This window comes from Pogona vitticeps, chromosome 1, assembly GCF_051106095.1.
Source record: "Pogona vitticeps strain Pit_001003342236 chromosome 1, PviZW2.1, whole genome shotgun sequence".
Classification (NCBI taxonomy): Eukaryota; Metazoa; Chordata; class Lepidosauria; order Squamata; family Agamidae; genus Pogona; species Pogona vitticeps.
Window position 1 is genome coordinate 245251391 of NC_135783.1, and position 22612 is coordinate 245274002.

At 41.1% G+C, this 22612-nt stretch overlaps 2 protein-coding genes and 1 pseudogene across 3 annotated transcripts; all 3 read left to right on the forward strand.

The window, feature by feature from the left end:
• Positions 1-1760: 1760 nt before the first annotated feature.
• On the forward strand, positions 1761-8752 carry LOC110078360 (olfactory receptor 5V1-like). The gene has a single exon (XM_078383501.1). It carries the CDS (start codon positions 5362-5364, stop codon positions 6304-6306), a length of 945 nt encoding a protein of 314 aa, XP_078239627.1. The 5' UTR covers positions 1761-5361; the 3' UTR covers positions 6307-8752.
• Positions 8753-8933: 181 nt separating this feature from the next.
• On the forward strand, positions 8934-15923 carry LOC110078295 (olfactory receptor 5V1-like). Its single transcript, XM_078383502.1, has one exon. It carries the CDS (start codon positions 12219-12221, stop codon positions 13152-13154), a length of 936 nt encoding a protein of 311 aa, XP_078239628.1. The 5' UTR covers positions 8934-12218; the 3' UTR covers positions 13155-15923.
• Positions 15924-21020: 5097 nt separating this feature from the next.
• On the forward strand, positions 21021-21966 carry LOC140704264 (olfactory receptor 5AP2-like; annotated as a pseudogene). Its single transcript, XR_013542419.1, has one exon. The product of XR_013542419.1 is annotated as an olfactory receptor 5AP2-like (transcript).
• The last annotated feature ends 646 nt before the right edge of the window (positions 21967-22612 follow it).

Here is a 22612-nt window from a genome sequence, read left to right on the forward strand (position 1 = left end):
TGAAGGTTAGAGGACAGAACCCCGGATATTTCTTCCAGCAAATTGATAAGTCGCCTTTGACGAAATATCAGTTTTGGAAATTAACCAATTTAGCGTTAGACAGAGTAGGTTTACAAGGTGTGAGATTTGGTACTCACTTATTCAAAATATGTGCAGCTTCTACTGTGGCTGCTATGGGGTATAGCTCAGAGGAGAATAAGAGGCTAGGCCAGTGGTCTTCTTCCAGTTACCGCAGATACCGTATTTTTCCATTTACAGAATGACCCAAAGTATAAGATGACCCCCCCTTTTCTAACACCCAAATCAGAAAATTTGAGGGCAGCACGCGCGCCCCTTTGATCCTGACGCCCTTTCATGGCTGCTTCAGGATCAAAGGGGTGTGAGTGTGCTGCCCTTTCATGGCTGCTTTACTCTATAGCTTTGCAAAAGGCAGGGAAAGTGGCTGCCTGCCCTGTATAAGACGACCCTCAATTTGTGGTCCAATTATTTAAGTAAAAAGTCTTGTCTTATATACACGGAAAACTATGGTATGTAAGAATGTTACCTAACATAGAGGCAGGTGCCTGGTCTGGTTATGTCTCCACAGCTCCTTTAAGGTCGGTGAGACGAAGACATATTGCAATATTCGATCACAGTTATATACACTGGGCAGAGTGTTATGCTGCTGCATCCCCATGGGGGAGTGACCTGGGCCTCGGGGCCAGAGACAAGTTACATGGAAAGGACTGTGAGGCATGCAATGGAACCAACTGTGTAGGTTGGCGGCCTTCAGCCAGTCTCCACCAGATATATTGGTCGTGCACTTTGGCGGTAATGATTTAGCCAGGCATCCTGATATGTGGATCATGTGGTCCACGATCATCCCACGATTGGCATCAAGAGATCCCAGGTTTTTCCTCAACGTTAACATGGCTTGCAGGGTTATTAACCATGAGGTCTGCAGAGCGATCTGCTGTGGCCTTGAATCGGTGATTGGTCACCAAAGGGTCCAACTGGATAGGCCTGAGTTTTTTTAAGAACTATGGAGTCCATCTGTCTGATTTGGGTTTGGATGTCTTCCTGGAAGACATCAAGGGGGGCCTGCTTGTTGAGCTCCAGTGGCTCGATAGCAGGCATGGGACATAATGTGGCTAGTCCCTATGTCGTGGTGGGTAGTGTGAAAAAAACACCAGGTATTTTTCAGTGAGTCCCACTGTAAGATCAGGTAAGCTAACAAGGCATCGGACCTCACAGTGCTGCAGATTGGTGCTTGGTGTTTTAACCCACATTACTTGTCTTGCGTATTTATTCTGGGGTTGGGGGCAATGTTGGAGTTGCTGCCGAGCTGAGGCTTTGGGCAGCACAACTCGCCCTTCCCCCCCACGTATGGTGCAAGACCTTAAAGTCTCACAAGAGTTGCTTTAAGAGAGGGGGGAATGCCAGGCTATATAAGGGGCATTCCCCCCTCTAAACCTCCTCTTCTTTTTCTGGCTCCCACCCGCCTGCCCTATTCTAGTGTGAATTTTTCTGGTTGCCTTTGGGGAACAGATAGGAATTTTTGACCCTCATCCTGATTGGCTGTTGGGCAGGGGAATTTTTTTGCCTATCCCATACTAGTATGGGTCGTTGGCAATTTTATGGTGGAAATTTGGTCGCACTGGTGGGTAGTGCGAAAAAAACAAGTATTTTTTGTTGAGTCCCACTGTAAGATCAGGTAAGCTAACAGTGTATCGGACCTCCCAGTGCTGCAAATCGTGCGATTACAGTGCTTGGGGGGGGGGGGAAGAGGCACTGGGCCACTACTGCACCAACAGTGATCAAGTAAAGATGGCTTGAGGTCTGGGGGTGTTTATTAGCAGCTAGCCCGGGACTTGACCATATGTTGATTGACTTACCTGTTTCCACACTACAGCAGGCCCCCTTTGACAAATGATTGGCAAATTTTGAATTACAATCAACAAACAGTGGCCTGTGTTTTAACCCATATTACTTATTTCACGTTTTTATTCCGGGGTTGGGGGGCAAAGAAGTTTTGATCCATTTTCATCCATTTTTTTTAAAAAAAATCTAACTTTTCTGGAGTAGCATCTTGATTTCCAAAACACTTTCTGCATCCATGTGCATCTGGCCAACAGAGAACTACAGTCTACTAAGGCACAGCTCCTCAGAGATTCTTGTCCCAAAGTGCACACTTTGTTTTGATGCCATATTTGCCCCCGGCAGCTAAAAAAAAAAAAAAAAAAAAACAGAAGGGGAGAAAAAAATAAGTTGCTCATTTACCTTGGAGTGGGGGCAATGTGTCCTCAGTTTTCCTTCAGAAACACCATACACCAGCATTTCCTTTAACCAACACACACAGAACCTGTTACTACTGCATTGATACAGGCGACAAAAGGAAACAGCATGGTAAGTGTGTAGATACTATGGGAACTTTATCCTTGAGAAACTCTCCCCTTTTGAAGGCTTGGGCTGTTGCTCTTCCGTTGTGTCTTATCTGTGTTTGTTCTAAAGAGATCAAAATGCTCAGAGAACGTCATTCCTATTATGAAAATTCCTAAAAACTCATTGGATGATTGTATTTACCAAACTCTTCCCCAACATTCATCATCTATAAAATCAGAACAAATTTAGAAATATGTGGATCAAAAACTGTTACATTGAACAGTTCTTGAATGTTTGCAGTGCATGATGATGACTATTTTAAGAGTCATGTAGTTTTAGGTCTCTTACAAAACAACAGGTTTGGCAGAGAAGCATCTTAAGAGGTGTAGTAAATAAACTGCCCAGGGTAGGGGGTGCCACTAGGTGCGGTGGTGTAAAAGTTACATGAATGAATGATTGAATGAATGAATGAATGAATGAAAAAACAGACTTTTGAGAGAGCTTCATTTGGAAGCTAATATTGTTGCATAATGCTGTGCAACATATTGTGTGAGATACTGCATTTTCATTTAGATGTGTGTTGGAGAACATGGCATGTTGCCTCAGAGGCTGCATGGCATCAAGTGAGAATTTGTGGTTCAAAATCCAACCTAAGAAGCTGCAGTTGATTGTTTATAAAGTTTAATATTTGATGTGGGAAGTTAATTTTAGATTAATTCACAATTTAGCCTGATTGTTTTCTTTCATCATTGATGATTCAGTGCTACTAGTATTAAAGACAATTGAAGACCACCTTAAATCCATGAAGGGGGGACAATAATGAAGAATTTCTTTCCCCCTTCCCTCCTTCTTCTAATACTAGTTCTGCGTAACTACAACTTCAACAAATAATAGCCAATTTGTTCTCTGACTTCCTGTTCTTATGTAGCCAAAAGGGCGTCATGAAAGCACAAAGGGGAACTAGCCGTAGGATTGGGGAGGTACAGAAGTACAAAAACTATGTACAGTGGGGTCTTGACTTGAGAACTTAATCCGTATTGGAAGGCGGTTCTCAAGTCAAAAAGTCTGTAGGTCAAGTCTCCATTGACCTACAGTGCATTGAAAACCGATTAATCCCGTAACAGGCCGTTTTTGTTCCATTTTGGTTTTTTTCTGGTCTGTAAGTCAATTCTCACTCTGCAAGTCAAACCTAAATTTTGCGGCCAGAGAAGTCTGTAACTCAAAAAGTCTGTAAGTCAAGCCGTCTGTAAGTCAAGGTGTAACTCAAAATGGAACAACCTCCCTTGAATAATTACTAGTCACAAGAATCAAATTTAGCTGAAAGTGGGATATAGGCAAAATAACAAGATGGGATGAGATGCGATGGGATGGAGTTGCTGGAAACCTGAGCACATACACTCTGTCTTAAAGCACCAGGTTGTGGGTCCTGCATGTTGGTTATTGTCACAATTTTCATCAATTCAAAATACCTGACAATTAGATGCTATTTAGATGCTGACAGGATGATACCCATAGACCTACAGTTTTAATGAAGGCAGCAAAGAAGAATGTGCAAAGCAGAGCTGGTAATATCTGGCTTTTCAAATGTTGAACTCCAATTGCCATCAGCCCTGCCCACATTGCCAAAAGCATAGGGTGATGAGAGTAGTAGTTCATCAATATCCATACACAGTTATACAGACTGAAAGAACGAAGTTGACAACCACTTTAATAATTACCAACACTGCCAATAGTCTGTGTCATTACCAGCAAAAATAGAATTTGTCCAGGCTCTGCCTCTGTTTTCATTAGAATTACGTTTTGTGTGCATTCCAATTAACATATCACAGAGTGGAGAAATGGTGGCCTCCCACACTTTGCGAGACTCTCTCCTTTAGCTTTCATGGTTTGGTCGAGACTGATTACATCTGGAGCCTTTAATCTGGAAAGTCACATGATTCCCAGCCTGGGAAGATGCAGTAGAGATGATATTGCTTAAATTAACTGATTTCATTAAACCTAGGATATGACTTTTTCCCTGTTAAATGTGACAAATGAGACTGAGCGTGGACTACAAAGATTTTTTTCAGATATTTACACCCCCTCTGTGTGTGTGTGTGTGTGTGTGTGTGTGTGTGTGTGTGTGTGTGAATGAGAGAGAGAGAGAGAGAGAGAGAGAGAGAGAGAGAGAGAGAGAGAGAGAGATATTAAATTTTAGTTTTTTGGTGTGAATTTTTAATGTGATTTTGTTCACTTACTGAGTTGCAGATAAATCAGGAGATCATTATTTAATCCAGGAAAGGAGAAATGTGTTGTGACATATATTCTATTATAACATGATACATGAACACTAAAATTTCCAAAGTGCTGAAAAAGTTAATACTAAAGATGGCTATTCTTCTAAAAATGTTTCAAAATTCAGCTTACAAACGTGAAATTATATGAAATGTCTAATCCTACCTAAAGAAGACCTGCTGAAATCCAGTTAGCTTTTAACTTGTTTCTTTAATACTGTAAGCCACCTTTGATCCATTAGGAGAAAGCTGGCATATACAGACAGACAGACAGACAGATGGACAGACAGACAGGCAGACCTATTTCCCTCTGGTCCATTTGTTTACAGTGGTCTACTCTACTTAGAACAATGTTGCATTTCACTAATTAATTAGCTACAGTTATACAACAGAATAAGCTGGGATCCACTCATGGCCAAAGTGGCAAAGAAAACTACAGACTTACGCTTTGCGATTTTTTTTATTGTGCCGTGTGAATCTAGTTACCACCCTTGTTTACTGTATTTTGTCCTCAGCAAATCAAAGACAGAACAACCAATAAATCTTGCTGATCATTTTAATTGTAAAAAAGATGGTGTCATTGATAATGTTTTGGATGCTGAATGGAGTACGTTTACTGTAACTAAAATTTAGATAATTAATAGATGATGGCTTTTTAAAAAATTTACTGGTTTGGTTTCTCTGTTTCTTTTAGATATTTCTGTTGAATGTTAAAATTGGAAACAAGATGGAGACTGCCAACCTAACAGTCGTGAAGTTCTTTTATCTGACTGAACTCTCTGATCTCCCAGAAGTAGACATGGCCCTCTTTGTAGTGATTCTGCTGATCTATTTGGTCACCCTGGCAGGCAATGGGGCCATCCTCCTGGCGATAGGGACAGACGTCCACCTGCAGACCCCCATGTACTTCTTCCTCAGTAATCTCTCTGTGCTGGATGTCCTTTGCCCCACTGTCACGGTGCCAAAGATGCTCCAGATCTTCCTGTCAGGGGAAAAGCACATATCCTTTGCTGGCTGTGTGCTGCAACTCTTCTTTCTCATTGATGTGGTGGGCACTGAAATATATTTGCTGGCTGTGATGGCATACGACCGCTATGTGGCAATATGCAGCCCCTTGCACTACACAAACATCATGAGTAAAAGGCTGTGTGCTCAGCTAGTTGCCTGGACGTGGGTATTAGGCTTTATCAATTCCATGGTTCACACCTCACTGACCTTTTCATTATCTTTCTGTGGGTCCAACAAAATTAACCAATATTACTGTGACCTTCAACCAGTTATGGCTCTCTCTTGCTCTCCTACCTTTCTCCCTGAACTAGTCCGCCTTCTTGTGGCTGGTATTATAGGAGGTGGTGCTTTTCTGGTCACCCTGATCTCTTACATCTATATTATTTCTGCTATCTTGCGCATGCGCTCTGCTGAGAGTAGGCGCAAGGCTTTCTCCACCTGTGGGTCCCACTTGACTGTCGTCTGCCTTTTTTATGGGGCTACCATTGCTACCTATGGTTGCCCTGTCGCTTCTTATTCCCCCAAGCAAGACAGAATTGTTTCCATGCTGTATGGAATTCTTACTCCTATGTTGAACCCTCTGATCTACAGTCTAAGAAATAAGGAAGTGAAGAAAGCCTTGGTCAAAGCACTTGGCCTAAAACGGTTTGAACAAATGGGTTAGATTCAGTTTTTCCTGCTGCTGCTTAATATCAGAAAATGTTGTAGCAGTTCCCCCCCCCAAAAAAATATAACCTAAATGTATAACAGAGACCCTGGTCGTATGAGGGAAGTGTTCTCTAGATGTCCCCAAGTTAGTTTGTTGCTTTTTTTTTCCTGGTCACATGATGCACACTCAGGACCAAAACCTTTTCCCTGCCAGTGGTGTAACTTGTGGAGCATTTCCCCTCACGGCAAGGGCTGTGCTATTTTGTACCTCTGTTGTACAGGTGCATTCCTGCCGCACTTCTTTTCAGAAATGAAGTCAGGTCACCATTACTGTGGTGTGCTTATTAATTTTAATTTTTTTTTACAACCAGTACATTGATACATCGGTAAAAGGGTCTTGGGGGGGGCACCATTACATTATTGGTGTATAATTTTTTAAAAAAATCTGTGGAAGATACATTTAACTGTTGATATGCCAATGTCAATGGAGGCGTGTGTGATTGCTAGTATTGCCACATGTCTCCCCCCCATCTGTGCACAGCTGCCTGTTTGTACTTATGTTTAGTACTTATGCTTTCTGTGAAGTGTGTGGCTTTTTTTTTTATGGCTGCTCTCGTACTCTTGTGTCCATGGTGTGCAAAGTATTTCCCCAACAGCAGCCAGTGGAACAGAAGAAAATATCCCAGACAGAAAACCCTCCCTGGTATATCGATTTGTCAACAAATATTATCACTAATCCTAAACATTTTAGGGACACTCACTCTGGTATATATACAGTACTACGTGACTGTGATTCAGTACTACGGAGGTTTGGAAACTATCTGAAGAACTAGAGAACATTCCCCTCATGAGACCAGGGCCTAAGACTCTGGTGCTGTAATAAAATAAGAGTGCGTAGCTTAGTGGTTTTGGGATCTGGCTGCGGAATCAGAGGTTGGGAGCTCAATTCCCTACTGTGCTTCCTTGGCAGGGGCTGGACTTGATGATCTTTTCCGGCTTTGCACTTCTTAGGTGGTGGTGATATAGCTTGTCTCCATGTCCTCTCATAAATACAACATACTACAGCTGCTGCTGCTCCTGCTGCTGCTGCTACCACCACCACCACCACCACCACTACTACTACTACTATTACTGCTGCTCCTGCTGCTGCTGCTGCTACTACTACTACTACTATTACTACTACTACTCCCAGAACTGCAGAGCTGGAAGGGACCTTATGGATCACCGAGTCCAGCCTTTGTCAAGGAGGCTCAGTGGATTGATTCTGACTTGATGGCACAAAACAACAAATACACAAAACCACAATGCATTGGTATGATACCTGCAAAAAGTGTGGACTGTAGGAAAATACCATAGAAAAGTGCCCACATTTTTAAAAAAAGGTTCTCAAAGAATTTTTGTAGACAAGAGTTTACCACCTTTCTAAACTTACTGTATATGAAAGCATGGACTCAATTTGCAGCTGCGGAAATTAGACATTAAGAAAAATGAAAGGAAAAAAAAAGCCAAAGTGTGGATCATTTGTCCTTAAGCAAGGAGAGGTTTGAAGTGGCCTCCACATGTTCATGTCAAACATTTTAATCCTGGTCTAAAAATAAACAAAAATAAATTTACAGCAAAAGAGCCACACTAATAAGCTGGCTGCCATGAGGTCACCAAGAATCCTCACCTCCAATTTCGGGAGAAGTTCTGCACTTCTGAGAAAGCATTTTCATTTTAAAAAAAGCATTAAGGTGAGAATTGCATGGAAAAACACAAGAAACTCGTACAGTACATTTTTAAAAAGAAACATAACTGCCATCTAGACTTCTAGAGTATGGACAAAGGGGAAGAACTGACCAGGTGACTGATATGGTTATCAATCATTTCAGTGATATGTCCAACATATGATAGCACTATCAGTATTTGAAGGATCCCATCCCAGCTTGGTAGGCCTAGAGGTATTGACGGAAATTTAACAATCTTTGGCCCAAACCAGCAAACCAAAACACAAATTTGATAACACCACACCATGCAGATTGAACATGTTTGCGAATCAAAATGTGATTTGTAGCATTCAGTGTAGCCAAAATCAAGGCTACCATTTTAAAGTCGATGCACAGTAAATGTTGCGAGCTTAAAAGGAGCTTGTTTTAAAGTAAGTATGAGTGTGTTAGAATTTCAACTTTCACCTGTGCTTGTATAGGGCATGATCCCCTTTAGGTAAGGCCTGGGCAACCATAAGTGGTCTGGGGGCTACACTTGCCCAGCTCTAGACTTTGGAGACAACTCTTGAAGCAGGAGAAGGACAGGGCAAAACAAAACAAAACAAAATGCCAGCCCCAGAAAAATAAAATTCAGAAAGCAAAAAAATAATCCCAACAAAAATAGGTTTTACAAGATCTCTCTCTCTCTCTCTCTCTCTCTCTCTCTCTCTCTCTCACTCACTCACAAACATACACACACACACACACACACACACACACACACACACCCCAAAATTCCTTTTAACAATCTTCTCACAAAACCAATGTAAAAAAAAAGGAATCCCAACAAAAATGTGTTTTATAATTGAAAAATGCTGTCTTGCACACTCTAGTGGACAAAAGTATAGTTTTTTTCCCCAAACAAACAGGGGATGCGTTATTCCAGGAGTATTGGGTGTGCCTTTGAAAAAAGGCAAAATGGCTCACCATGCCTCCTAGAGAGAACAAAAAGACATTTTGACTCATTTTCACCCAAGTTTTTAAAAGTCTAACTTTCCTGGATTAGCATCCTGATTTCCAAAACACTTTCTGAATGTATGAGCATCTGGTCCATAGAGAACTTCAGTCCATAATGGCATAGCTCCTCAGAGATTCTTGTCCCAAAGTGCACACTTTGTTTTGATGCCATTTTTTCCTAGTGGGAAAAGAAAAATGAAGTAGAGAAAAAAGAAGTTCTCTTGAATTTTCTTCCAGGATAACCATATGCCAGCATTTCCTTTGGCTTGATCCACTGTTACTACTGCATATGATGCAGGTGACAAAAGAAACCAACAAGGTAAGTGTGTAGAATCTCTTGGAACTTAGAGACATATCTCAACATTTCCCCTTTTTCAGGCTTGCACTGCTGCTCTTCTGTCTTATCTGTGTTCTAAAGATATCAGAGTTCTCAGAGAACAACAGTTCTGTTATCAGTCTCTCCCCGAATTCATCATCTGTATCATGGGGAAAATGTTGGGAGTGCATGGATCAAAAATCATTAGCTTTAGAACTGCATTTTTTCAAGACATCATCATGATGATTATTAATTATTTTCAAATTCATATTATTTTATGTCTTTTACAAAAAGGCAGTTTTTGTAGATAAATGTCTTAACAACACAAACTTCTGAGAGAGCTTCATTTGGAGGCTAATATTACTGCATGCCATTATGCAGCACATCGCATGACATGTTGGATTTTCCAAGAAGACCTTCTTTGGCTGTACATCTGAGAACATTGCATGTTGTCTCAGAGGCTTCATGACATCATGTGAAAATTTATCATTCAAAATCCAGTCCAAGAATCTGCATTTGATTGTTTGTAAAGCTTAGTATTTTCATCAGGGAGTTAGTACTGCAACTTATAAAATGTCCTCTTTGATTTTTCCATACTTGATTATTTAATTCTATTAGTATTGATGGGTGTTAAAGTCTATCATGAACCCAAGAATGAGCTACAATAATGAAGGATTTCTCTTTCCCCTCCCTCCTTCTCCTAATACGTACTAGTTCTTAAGAATAAGAATAATACACCATCAGAGCTACAAAAAACTGCAATATTAGGAACAGCATACATACTGCGCGGATATTTAACAGATACTTAGGTTTTTGGCTAAAACTTGCATCTGTTATATAATACCAGTCAATGTCTTCATAATTTTGACTGTGCCTGGTTGTTGTTGTTGTTGTTGTTGTTGTTGTTGTTGTTGTTGTTTGAAATTTGTATCTGCTATATAATATCAATGTGTTTTTATAATTTTGATTGTGCCTCGTATTTTTGATGATGATAATGATAATTTGTTCTCTGCCCATCTTTATGTAGCCAAAAGGGCATCAAATGGGAACTAACTAGAGGATTGAGGGAGGCCAGAAGTACAACAAATGTCGTAAAACACACCCAAGATGGAACACCTTTCTTTGCTTAATTATTGGTCACAAGAACCAAATTTAGTGACAAGTGGGATGCTAGAAAGAGAGCAATGATGAGATAGGATGGAGTTGCTGGAAACCTGAGCACATACACTCTGTCCTGAAGCACTAGGTTGTGAGTCCCGCATGTTGGTCATTGTCACCATTTTCATCAGTTTAAAATACCTGACAATTAGATGCTATTTAGACGCTGACAGGATGATACCCATAAACCTGAAGTTTTAATGACGGCAACAAAGAAGAAGGTGTAATGCAGAGCTGGAAATATTTGGCTTTTCAAATGTTGGACTCCGATTGCCATCAGCCCTGCCCAGATTGGCAAAAGCATGGAGTGATGGGAGTCATAGTTCATCAACATCTTGAGGGCCACTGTCGAGAAGAAAGATAACAACCACTGTAATAATTACTATTACTGCCAATAGTCTGTGTTATCACCACCAAAACTAGAATTTTTCCAGTCTCTGCCATTTACCATTACTCTGTTTTCAACAGAATAATGTTAAGTGTGTGGATTACAATGAACATACCATGGAGTGGCGAACCGGTGGCCTCCCACACTTTGTGAAAATCTCTTCCTTGGCTTTGGTGGTTTGGTCGAGGATGATTACAGCTTGAGTTTAACATATGATATTGCTAAGATGTACTGATTTCATTAAACTTGCATTAAAAGAAAATGAACTATTTATTGTAAATGCAAATAGTCAGTCTGTGAACATGGGCCTGGGAACAATTTTGAACTGTGATTACAGTCCTCTCCCCTTTTCTCTTTTTTTGCTTTCCCTCTCAATGGCTGAGAGAAAGAGATGTTAGGGTTTTGATGTGAGTTTTCAATGTGGTCTTGTTCACTTGCTCACATGCAGACATTTTTTTAAATTCATTATTTATTCCAGCTAAGCAAAAAGCTAAGCAGAACTATGTGATGACATATAGAAAATACATTATAATATGGCATAAAATTTTCTAATTCCTAAACTGCTGAAAAAGTGAATACTAAAGAGGGCAAAAAATGTTTCAAGATTCAGTTTTGTCACATTGAGCAAAATAACGTGTTTGGATCCGCTCAAAGCAGGAGTGGCAAAGAAAACCACAGAGTTAGACATTGCGATTTGTTTCTTTTTGACTCTAGGCACAGCTGCCACCCTGGTCTATTTTGCCCCCAACAAATCAAAGTCAGAACCACAAATAAATCTAAAACAAACCATGGATTCATTCTTTGTTTTGCTGGGGAAGGAAAGCACACACGAGTGATAGCTGTGCCAGGGTTCATAGAACAAGAGAAAAAACTCTGTATTTTGGTCCACGTCTTGTGCTGTCTTTGGGAGTGATAAACTGGAGCAAAGGGCTGTCAATAGTTGGCCACAGTTCCTTGATTTTTTTGGTCATGAGAACTGCCTCAAAGTGAATTAAACCACACAAACTAAGGAGACAATGGGTGCTGCTTGCAATTCCCCCTGACACCGCCACAAACCTTACTGAATTTTTACAAAATAAATGTTTACTGAAATGAAAGGCACAACAGTGTGTGGTGTTCTGAATTCTCCCTGTATGTCTCATAAACATGAGCAATTTCCTTCCCTGAAACACCTCAGCAGTTAAACTTCAGTATTGCACTTAAGATTCTGCTCATGACATGAGTTTGATCCCAATGGGTAGCCCGGTGAAATAATGAATGGAGTAGAAATTGTTACTTGATTGATGTGCTTACTTTAAAATTTACACTGGTTTGATTTCTCTGTGTTTCAGGTATTTCTGTTGAATGTTAAAATTGGAAACAAGATGGAGACTGCCAACCTAACAGTCGTGAAGTTCTTTTATCTGACTGAACTCTCTGATCTCCCAGAAGTAGACACGGCCCTCTTTGTGGTGATTCTGCTGATCTACTTGGTCACCTTGGCAGGGAATGGGGCCATCCTCCTGGCGATAGGGACAGACATCCACCTTCAGACCCCCATGTACTTCTTCCTCAGTAATCTCTCTGTGCTGGATGTCCTTTGCCCCACTGTCACAGTGCCAAAGATGCTCCAGATTTTCCTGTCAGGGGACAAGCGCATATCCTTTGCTGGCTGTGTGCTACAGCTCTTCTTTCTGATTGAAATGGTGGGCACTGAAATTTTCTTATTAGCTGTGATGGCATACGACCGCTATGTGGCAATATGCAGCCCCTTGCACTACACAAACATCATGAGTAAACAGCTATGTGCTCAGCTAGTTGCCTGGACATGGGTATTAGGCTTTATCAATTCCATGGTTCACACCTCACTGACCTTTTCATTATCCTTCTGTGGGTCCAACAAAATTAACCAATATTACTGTGACCTTCATCCAGTCATGGCTCTCTCTTGCTCTTCTACCTTTCTCCCTGAACTGGTTCTTCTTCTTGTGGCTGGTATTATAGGAGGTGGTGCTTTTCTGGTCACCCTGATCTCTTACATCTATATTATTTCTGCTATCTTGCGCATGCGCTCTGCTGAGGGCAGGCGCAAGGCTTTCTCTACCTGTGGGTCCCACTTGACTGTCGTCTGCCTTTTTTATGGGGCTACCATTGCTACCTATGGTCGCCCCGTTGCTACTAATTCCCACAAACTGGAGCGAATTGTTTCCATGCTGTATGGAGTTGTTACTCCCATGTTGAACCCTCTGATCTACAGTCTGAGAAATAAGGAAGTGAAAAAAACCTTGGTCAAAGAACTTGGCCTAACATGGTTTGTATGAATGGGTTATGTATGTTCAGTTCTTCCTGCCAATGCCTAATGTCTTAATATTTTATAGCACATCCCCCACCCCAAAATACAACCTAAATGTATAACTAAGGCTATGGTGCATTAATAAAATAAGAGGTAGGGGTCATATAGCTTGTCTAGATTTGGCTAGTCAGCCAAAATATTTTTCCTCATGCAAGCAAAGGATGGAGAAAACAGAGGTGAGCTCTAGAGGAAGAAAGGGCTGTTGTGAGTCAAGAGAAATAGTTGTACAGAAAGAATTTCCTTCACTTTGTCTTCTGGTTGTGGATGAAGGAGGGACTATGTAGATCTGCTGAGCCTAAGTCCCAGGCAATTTTCTAGTCAGGAAATACAACAGTGCCATTTCAGGAAGGACTGGAAGATGAAATCCACAGAAATGCCAACATATTAGGTTATCTAATTACACATAACCAGGTTACTTTTTCTTCTTCTCATTCTTTTGTGTTTCCTTGTGCAAGCAGATGAACTCAAAGTGTGATGACATTGCAACATACTTCTATTACTCCTAGTTGAGTGTGATGCCAATCGATTCAAAATTTCCTGACTACCTTAGGTTATTTTAAGTCTGGGGAAAACTCAGTTTTCTTTGCGGAATCATTTTTCTTTTTGGACACATGTCAGGAGGTTATTTATTTTAAATAACCTTATATTGTCCTGTTTTTGACCCACTTTTGGTTGTGTGAATGGTTGCATTGTATTCTGTGTGTATGGGTGATTCCTGTCCTGGTGTTTTGGTGCTGTGTTTGAGGTGATGCGGGATGCTGTCACATTGGAATAGTTTCCCCTTTTACATTTTTAAAATAAATTGTTCAACTAGAACACTGCATCACATAGGCACTGGAGTCTTTCTGTCTGCAACACTGATGCAGAGCTATGCCAATTAGATTTTAAAAAAAGAAACCAACTCCAGACAAGACAGTTATGGACAAGGACAGAGCACAAGTAGAGTAAGGATGTACCTATGGAAGTTCAAAGTGCCAATTCCGGATCTATTGAAGGATATTTGATGTGCAGTTATTTTTAGAGGTGGGGTTTCCCATTACCTCAGAAATTAGAATGAGGAAAGAAGCCCTGGCAACTCCCTTTTCTTTACATCAAAAGCTCCTGCTAAAGATATTAATGGTAGGGCTGGCCCTAGTGACCACATGTGAGGTAAAAGGCCCTGCTGTACTGTTGGTTTAGTGGGATAGGGGTCCTACATGTTATCAGTTCATGTTTCCTATTTTGCTGACATTACAATTATCTTTCTGTGAGCCTAGTAATGTTAATCAATATTACTGTAGCCATTTTATTGTTAATCAATATTCAACTGTTGGCTGTTCTCTCTCAACATTGTACCTCCTAACCTGAGCCCATGTTTCTTTTGGTGGCTGGTATAACAGAAAAATTGTGGGTTTGGGTTTTTTTTTTTTTTTTTTTTGGTTCCTAGAATATTACTGAGAGTGAGCACAAAGCCTTTTTCTACCAATAAGCCCTACATGACTGCATTTTGCCTGCTTTGCTTGGTTCCACTCATTTCCTCTGCACCTCCTCTCATAAATACAACACACTACATTTTGCTACTGTTATTTTGAGTTCATGCCCATTTAATGAGCACCCAGCTGGACTACATGGACTCTTTACATGAACCAAGCAGGACTATAGCTTAGAATAACATCTGCCCACATACTCACCAGGTGACATTTTTAATTGTCTATAACTGGATTTCATTTGGCTTCTGTCTGGTGAATAACCTAAAATTTGTCACATTATTCTAATGAAGATTACCATGGCTGTGTGTGGTTTCCTCCTCACTTCCAGGCATAAAGGACACTTGTGTTGTAAAAACAAGCAATATGTATGTGGGAAACAGGCTTATGCAGAGTGATGGGCTTCCTCTGTCTGAATACTGACTGGAAATTTCCAACCACACAGGATGAAGCATTAAACCACACCTTCACAGCCTGCCTGTAATCAACTTTAAACTCACCTTAAGAGGATGCCTGCCAAACTTTTGTCATCAATTTCTGGGACATTCATTTATAATTGCGTTGTTCACAAGTTACTGGTGCATGCCTGAAGAAGGGATTTTAATCCACAAAAGCTTGCAGAAATAATGTGACTTTTTAAAGGGATCTAATAAAGTTGTACCATTCTTCATTTTTTGTACCTAGTAGACAGACACCTTACAGAACCTAACTTGATGGCACACAACAAGAAATACACAAAACCACATTGCACTGGGATGATGCAAGCAAAAACTGTACACTGTAGCAAAACGCCATACAAAACTGGGCATGTAAAAAAGGGTACTCAAATAATTTCTTTAGAGAGAGTTTACCACTCTTCTGAACTGATGTTGAAAGCAAGGACTCAATGTGCAGCTAGGGAAACTGGTAATGAGCTGGAATGAATTTGCATTTTGGCCTGCTATCAATTATGCTTGCTTGCTTGCTTGCTTGCTTGCTTGTTTGTTTATTTATTTATTTATTTATTCGTTCGCTTGCTCGTTCGTTCGCTCGTTCATTCATTCGCTCGTTTGCTCACTCGTTCGTTCACTCGCTCGCTCGCTCACTCACTCATTACAATTCTGTCCCTCTAGTGGCAGAGCACTACTCTGGGTAGCTGATAGTTATAAAAAAGAAATAATTCTCCACCCATCAAATACAAACACATGAACAATAAAAACTGATGTAAAAAGGCAATGGCAACTCCAGAGGCAATGGCAAACAGCACTCAAATTGAAAAAACAAAGCAAAAACAAGCAAATAAAGTAAAGTGTGCTGCTTATTATACCACCCCATAGTGCTTAAAGCACTCTCTAGGCAGCTTACTTTTTTTAAAAAAAATATACATGCCACACATTGCCCTCCTCCCCAAGTGAGCTGGGTACTCATTTTACTGACCTCGGAAGGATGGAAGGCTGAGTCAACTTTAAGTCAGCTGTCAGATCTGTTGGTGTTGACCGTTGACCATGAACAGAGTTTGGGCTGCAATACTGCAGTTTAACTACTGTGCCACAAAGCTATTTCACTTGGATCTATGAAAACGCCTGGATTCGTGAGAATATTGAAGGGGGAAGATGTTCCTAAAGGTCTCTTTGAAGTGCCCAGCTTCACACGTTTTCTGAAGTTCATAAGAAAGGGAACATGGTATATATCAAAGGCAACACACTCCATAGGGTTGCAGCTACCACTGGTTCCTGGTGGTAGTTTTCTAGGCCTCTCTAGGGGGACTACTCAGAACTGGGAAGCCTGGACAGATTGAGTGGCCTGGGTAAATTATCTTAAGGAGAGACACTCTGAGACATAATGAGGTCCCAACTGCTGAGGGCTTTAGAAGTTAGGACTAGCACTTTGAATTTGGCACAGAAACAAACAGGCAGCCAATGCTGTCAGGACATAATTAGGACATCTGACAGCCTCAGGAGTTCTACAAAGAGTTATAGACCTAGGCAAAGAAAACAGATCCTATAATTAGTCATAGGTGACATTATCCCAGTAAAGGGTCAATCCCAGAATGAAATCAGATGACCAGTGATAAACATCTCCAAACCCATCTGGGTATCTTATTATAAGTGTCTTCATTGTTGCAATAATTCCAGCCATTCTAAGTTTATCTGGGCCCTTTTCCCTAGGAGGCTGAGCTGAGGCTGAAGACCAGGTTTACCTGCATGGACATTTTGCTGAGGAGTTTGTTTTTCTTGGGATTTCTTTTGTTTCCCCCACCACCACATGGCTTAGGAGGTGGGGCTTTCCTCCTTAAATTAGGGTGTGCACTTAGGAGGCAGGAAAGTTTTAAGGGTTGGATCATACTTCCGCACTATTAGAGAGCAGGCCAGGTAGGTGGGGCTCATCAGCCATGGAAGGCAGCCCATCTAGGAGAAGGAAAACTCCAATTTCAAACCTCCACTGCCTTGTGGCTATATCCACTCATGAAAAAGGCTTCAGGAGTTAACCTAGAGGCAAAATCCGGATCTGGAGTCCCAAAGGCAGTTCGTGTCATTCTGCCAACTCCTGTGACGTTGCTGGAACCAGTTGTATTGGCTCTTGCTTTTCCATTTCAGCAGCGTGAAGAAGGGGGATTTTCTGCTTGGGTAACAGCCTGTCCTCCATATTACTTTACCTAGGCTTCATGCTCTGGAGAGGACACTTCTTGATACAGAGCATGTTACCATAGTCACTCAAGACTGAAGGATGCCTATGATGTGGTCTGTGATATGAGACATCCTGCTGCACATGCTGTAGCTAACAGTTTGATACAAAAAGCTTTGTCCATCAGGGCCGGGTATTGAAGTGGGTAGCATATTGCCACATAATGATCATAAACCATAGCTATGAGCAGGAAACAGTTGTTTGCTCCAAAGCTGAAGTAGCAAAACATCTGCACAACACAGCCAGCAAAGGAAATGGAATGAGCACCTGTTGAAAGAGTCATCAACAACCTGGAGATGGTGATAAATGTCTCCTTTTTGCCTTTGACAGAAAAGGCAAAGAGGAGAAAGTGCATAGGACTCTGTACAGTCGGGTCAAGCAGTATCACTGACATGATTATTATTATTGTTATTATTGTTATTATTGTTATTATTGTTATTATTAACAACAACAACAACAACAATGTATAAAAATTTATTTGTATGATCAATAGATCTGATGTGAATAACACAGAACAGCTGCATAAAAATAAACAGTATCAATACAACTGTAATATACATTATGTGCGGCAGACCCTTAGGGAGGCAAATACCATAGATAATTGTTAGAAGCATAAACCCACCCCCAATGCATACATATTCACATATGAAGAGATACATGTATATATCTAGAGGATTAAGGCACCATTTCCTGCCTGCAGACTAGTGCCGCTGCACAGAAGCTGGCCACTTTAATTGTTACTGATGGACACTGATCTGCCAGCAGATAACATATATAGTACTCATCATCTCTTCCAGGGATGAAGAAAAGTGTCACAGAAACCAGTGTAGAAGGAGCAGTACAACAGAACATGGCCAACTTTCTCCGCCACACCAGCCTCACAAGGACATAAGTGCTCTTCAGAAGGAATGTTCTTATATCCGGCAGAAGGAATGTTCTTATATCCGGCAGGACTCAAGGAAGTACATTAAACTTTGCTAATGTAAAAGCTTTTCTATATTTTGGACGGGTCAGAATATTCAGAGAGCTTGCAGGTAAAAAGGCTGACCATAATCTCTAAAGCCAGGCTGGACCGTATCTATGCTTACATGGTGTTGCAGCTCACTGTCTGTGATGTGCTGGTGTAGTTCCTGTTTTGCTTTTGTATAGCCCATTAACAAAATATCACTTCTCTAGAGGCCCAGATTATTTAATTTCTCATCCATAGATCTTTCCCATCTGGACTGAAACTTATCAGTTAGCACTAAGGGAGCCAACCCCACAGGGGTGAAGAACATTTTTAACCAAAAATTTAACTTAAGTATCCAAGTGAGTACACCCCTAAGTGACAATGTCCAAATTGGGCACAAAATGTCAATATTTTGTGTGGCCACCATTATTTTCCAGCACTGCCGTAACCCTCTTGGGCACAGAGTTCACCAGAGCTTCACAGGTTGCCACTGGAGTCCTCTTCCACTCCTCCATGACGACATCACAGAGCTGGTGGATGTTAGAGACCTTGTGCACCTCCACAAGCTGCCGCACTCTGGGAGCGGGCTGGGAGGCAGAGCCTTTAAAAGGCAGTTTCCCCTGAGCCTGGCCTCTCCGTTTGGCTGAGCAGCCCTCCCACTCACCCTATTGAACTAAGAATGAGAGTAGCTGGTTGCTTCAGGACCAGATGGGAATTTTTGGCCTGCTTCCATGATTGGCATGCACTGGGGAGCAGGTGAGTTTTCGCCCAGTCACATTCTTACTTTTGGGGTTTGGCTTGATTAACACACTTGTCTCCTCTCAGTTCATAAAAATAAATTATATGCCCTGAGATTAACAGGTTGTCGGAGGATCCCAGGGAAGTGATGTCAGCTCTAGGTTTGCTTATTAGAAGGAGAATGTTTATTGAGTATCTTAAAATACTCAGATGTACTCAATAAGCGGGAGTGGAGGAAAGCATTGCCTGCTGTTCACCGCAAGAAGTCCAAACAACAAGGAAGCAGATCAAGTACTTTCTATACAGTGGTGCCTCACTTAACGGTGATAATCCATTCCAGGAAAATCACCGTTAAGTGAAAACATCGTAAAGCGAAAATAAAAAGCCCATTGAAACGCATTGAAAACCTTTCAATGCATTCCAATGGGCTTGAAACTCACAGTCCAGCGAAGATCCTCCATACAGTGGCCATTTTCGCTGCCTGTATAGCGAGGAATCCATCCCTAAACACAGCAGGGAGCCATTTTATTTACCCCGCAGCCATTTTGAAACTGCTGATCAGCTGTTGAAAAATCATTGTTTTGCGAAGAATCGGTTCCCGAAGCAGGGAATTGATCATCACAAAGCGAAATTCCCCATTTAGACCATTGTTTTGCGATTGCAATTGCGATCACAAAAAGGTCGTCATAAAGCGGATTCGTCGTAATGCAGGGCAATCGTAAAGTGAGGCAACATGTTTACTGTTAATTCAATAACTTGCAGCTGGATAATATATCATTGCTATGCAGTCTAACAAGCAGCATTGACATGTGAAATACTCTCCTTCAAGGAGAGGCCTAGACACAGGATGATGTTATTGATAAGAGAAGTACAGTGGTGCCTCGCATAACAAGCGCACCATTGAACGAATCCGCATTGCGATGCAGATTTCCCCATCGCTAATGCGAGGGCATGCTCGCATTACGATGGGGGAACAGCTGTTTGGCGGTTCCAAAATGGCCACCGGACACCCAAAATGGCCACTGGAACACCAAAAATGGCCGCCGGGACACCCAAAATGGCTGCTGGAACACCAAAAATGGCTGCCGGACACCCAAAATGGCTGCCGGAACACCAAAAATGGCCTCCGGGACACCCAAAATGGCCACCAGAACATGGGAAAACATCGGAGAACGGTGAGTTTTGGGCCCATTTGGAATGGGTTTCCCCGTTCCGCTTAACGATGTTTTCCCATAGCGAAGGTTAATCCAGAACGGATTAACCTCGCTATGCGGGGCACCACTGTATTATCTTAATAGTGTTCCCATCATGATCAGCCAAAGTATGTATAACTGATGAAGCAAAATATAAAGCACACTCATTAGCAGTTTCTGATAACCACAGGTATTCATCTCCATGACCATTCCTTAATGTAGGCAGCAGGTAGGGAGTCTTTGGTATCAAGTCTTTGGTATCAAGTCTTGAGTTCCAAGTCTCAGGGGGCGGGGCAAACAACTCGAGGCTCAGACTCCAGATTTAGGACTTGGGACTTAGTACCAAAGACTTGGACTTGGGACTCAGGACTGAGGACTTGTCAACATCCCTGATATCAGAGCCATTCATGCATCTCCTAAAGTGCCTGGTAACCTCAGGAGTGGTGGCTAATCTTATTGCATAGACAGTGTTAAAATAAGATTCAGCTGCCAGACCCATATGCTTCTCTATATGGAATGAAGAGACACATCTCTGGTCTGAAGCAGCAAAATGTCTCAGGCTGTCTGCCTATCGTTTGAATTAAGTCCATTAGCTCAGTCTCTATAGGATCAAGTCCGCTACCTACTCATGTTAATTGTTGTTCTGAAAACTTGGCATTCTAGATTACATTATACATTGGAATACAGTCATCATAAGAAAAGAACTAAAACATCTGAGACTTGTGAGACACAACATGTGTACTTGAACTCTCTGGCAAGTATCATTTTTAAGGCTTGCTGCAAATGTTGCTTCTCTGTTGCAGTGGAAACAAAAATAAACATTTATGGAAGAGAAAAACCATACAAGTGTGACCAAATTCATTCTTGTGGGCTTCATGGATCATCCAGACCTTCAGATTCCCTTGTTCTTCTTCTTCCTTGTCATTTACATTGGCACCCTGATGGGAAATCTTGGAATTGTTATTTTAATCCACTTTGATGCCGGGCTTCAGACTCTCATGTATTTCTTTCTCAGTAACTTGGCCCTCGCAGATCTTGGTTATTCATCAGCCATCATCCATACAATGCTGATGACCTTTGTATTGAAAACAGAATCATTTCTTTTATTGAGTGTGCTCTGCAATTTTACTTTTTTTTTTTTTTGCATCTTTTTGACAAATGAATGTTGTCTTTTGGGTGTGATGGCCTATGACCATTTTGTAGCTATTTGTAATCCATTACTTTACCACTTGGTGATGCCCAAGAGATGGTGTGTCTCATTTGTGATTTTATCATATATGGCAGTTTTTGTGAATTCTACTGTACAAACCATTTTTATATTTAGTTTGACTTTCTGTGGCTCCAATATTATTAACCATTTCTTCTGTGATATCTCTCCAGTACTCAAGCTGTCCTGCTCTGACATCCATACCACAGATGTTGTTCATTTTACCTTGGTCTCAATAGCTGGCATGAGTACTATCCTGATTGTCCTAGGGTCCTATGTTGCCATTATCATCACCATCTTAAAGATCCAATCTGCAGAGTGGAAACGTAAAGCCTTCTCAACTTGTGCATCTCATCTCACCATTTGTTGCTATATTCTATGGGACTCTGATCTTCATGTACTTGCGACCCTCCTCAGTTTACACAGCGGATCAAGACAAAATCATCTCAGTGTTTTATGTACTTGTGATTCTTTTGCTAAACCCCTTGATTTATAGCTTAACGGCCAAAGAAGTGAAGGAAGCTCTGAAAAGGGCAAAAGACAGAAATATCATCTCCCAGTAAATAACTAAACACTTGAGATACAAAGATGATCTAGTGATATAACTTTGGTGCTTTATTATAATCATTAGCCTAAATCCAGTTTAACTTGAGTAGAAGAAAAGAGTAAGTGATAGCAGAATTCCACTGGATATTTTTAGGTTATGCAAATGATAGCACAATATTTATTTTTTGAAGTTCTGTTGGCTTCTTGCTGTTTAATGTGCAGAGTTCTCTGATTGAAGAAAAACACACACTCTCTTCTACAAAAAGACATGTGTATTAACAAAATATATACTTATATACAAGGCAGACCTTTGGTATGGCAGCAAAAATAGAAGCAAAGTACATGGAGGATAGTAGCATAAAAGAAAGAAGGAGATACATTCATGTTCACAATGTTCCCTTATATACAGTTGAATTGATGCTTCTGTCCAGTCACTTCAAGGGTTGCATCATCTTCCTTTACATGGGTGTTGCATCATCCCCAGATGTTGCATCTTCTTCTTCTTAATCACTGTGACTCAGCAGTTACACAGGTGATCATTATGGCAGTTCATCAATACTACAGTCTGGACCTGTTCAGGCCTATAAAATTTACAATACTTTGACAAGTTCTTAGGCTACTGAGTCTGCAATCAAATTGCAGCTGCTTGTGCAACTAGCTGCG

What these genes read in the sequence shown, in the direction of transcription:
- LOC110078360 (XM_078383501.1), top strand. Translation starts at nt 5,362, where the DNA reads ATGGAGACTGCCAACCTAACAGTCGTGAAGTTCTTTTATCTGACTGAA.
- LOC110078295 (XM_078383502.1), top strand. Translation starts at nt 12,219, where the DNA reads ATGGAGACTGCCAACCTAACAGTCGTGAAGTTCTTTTATCTGACTGAA.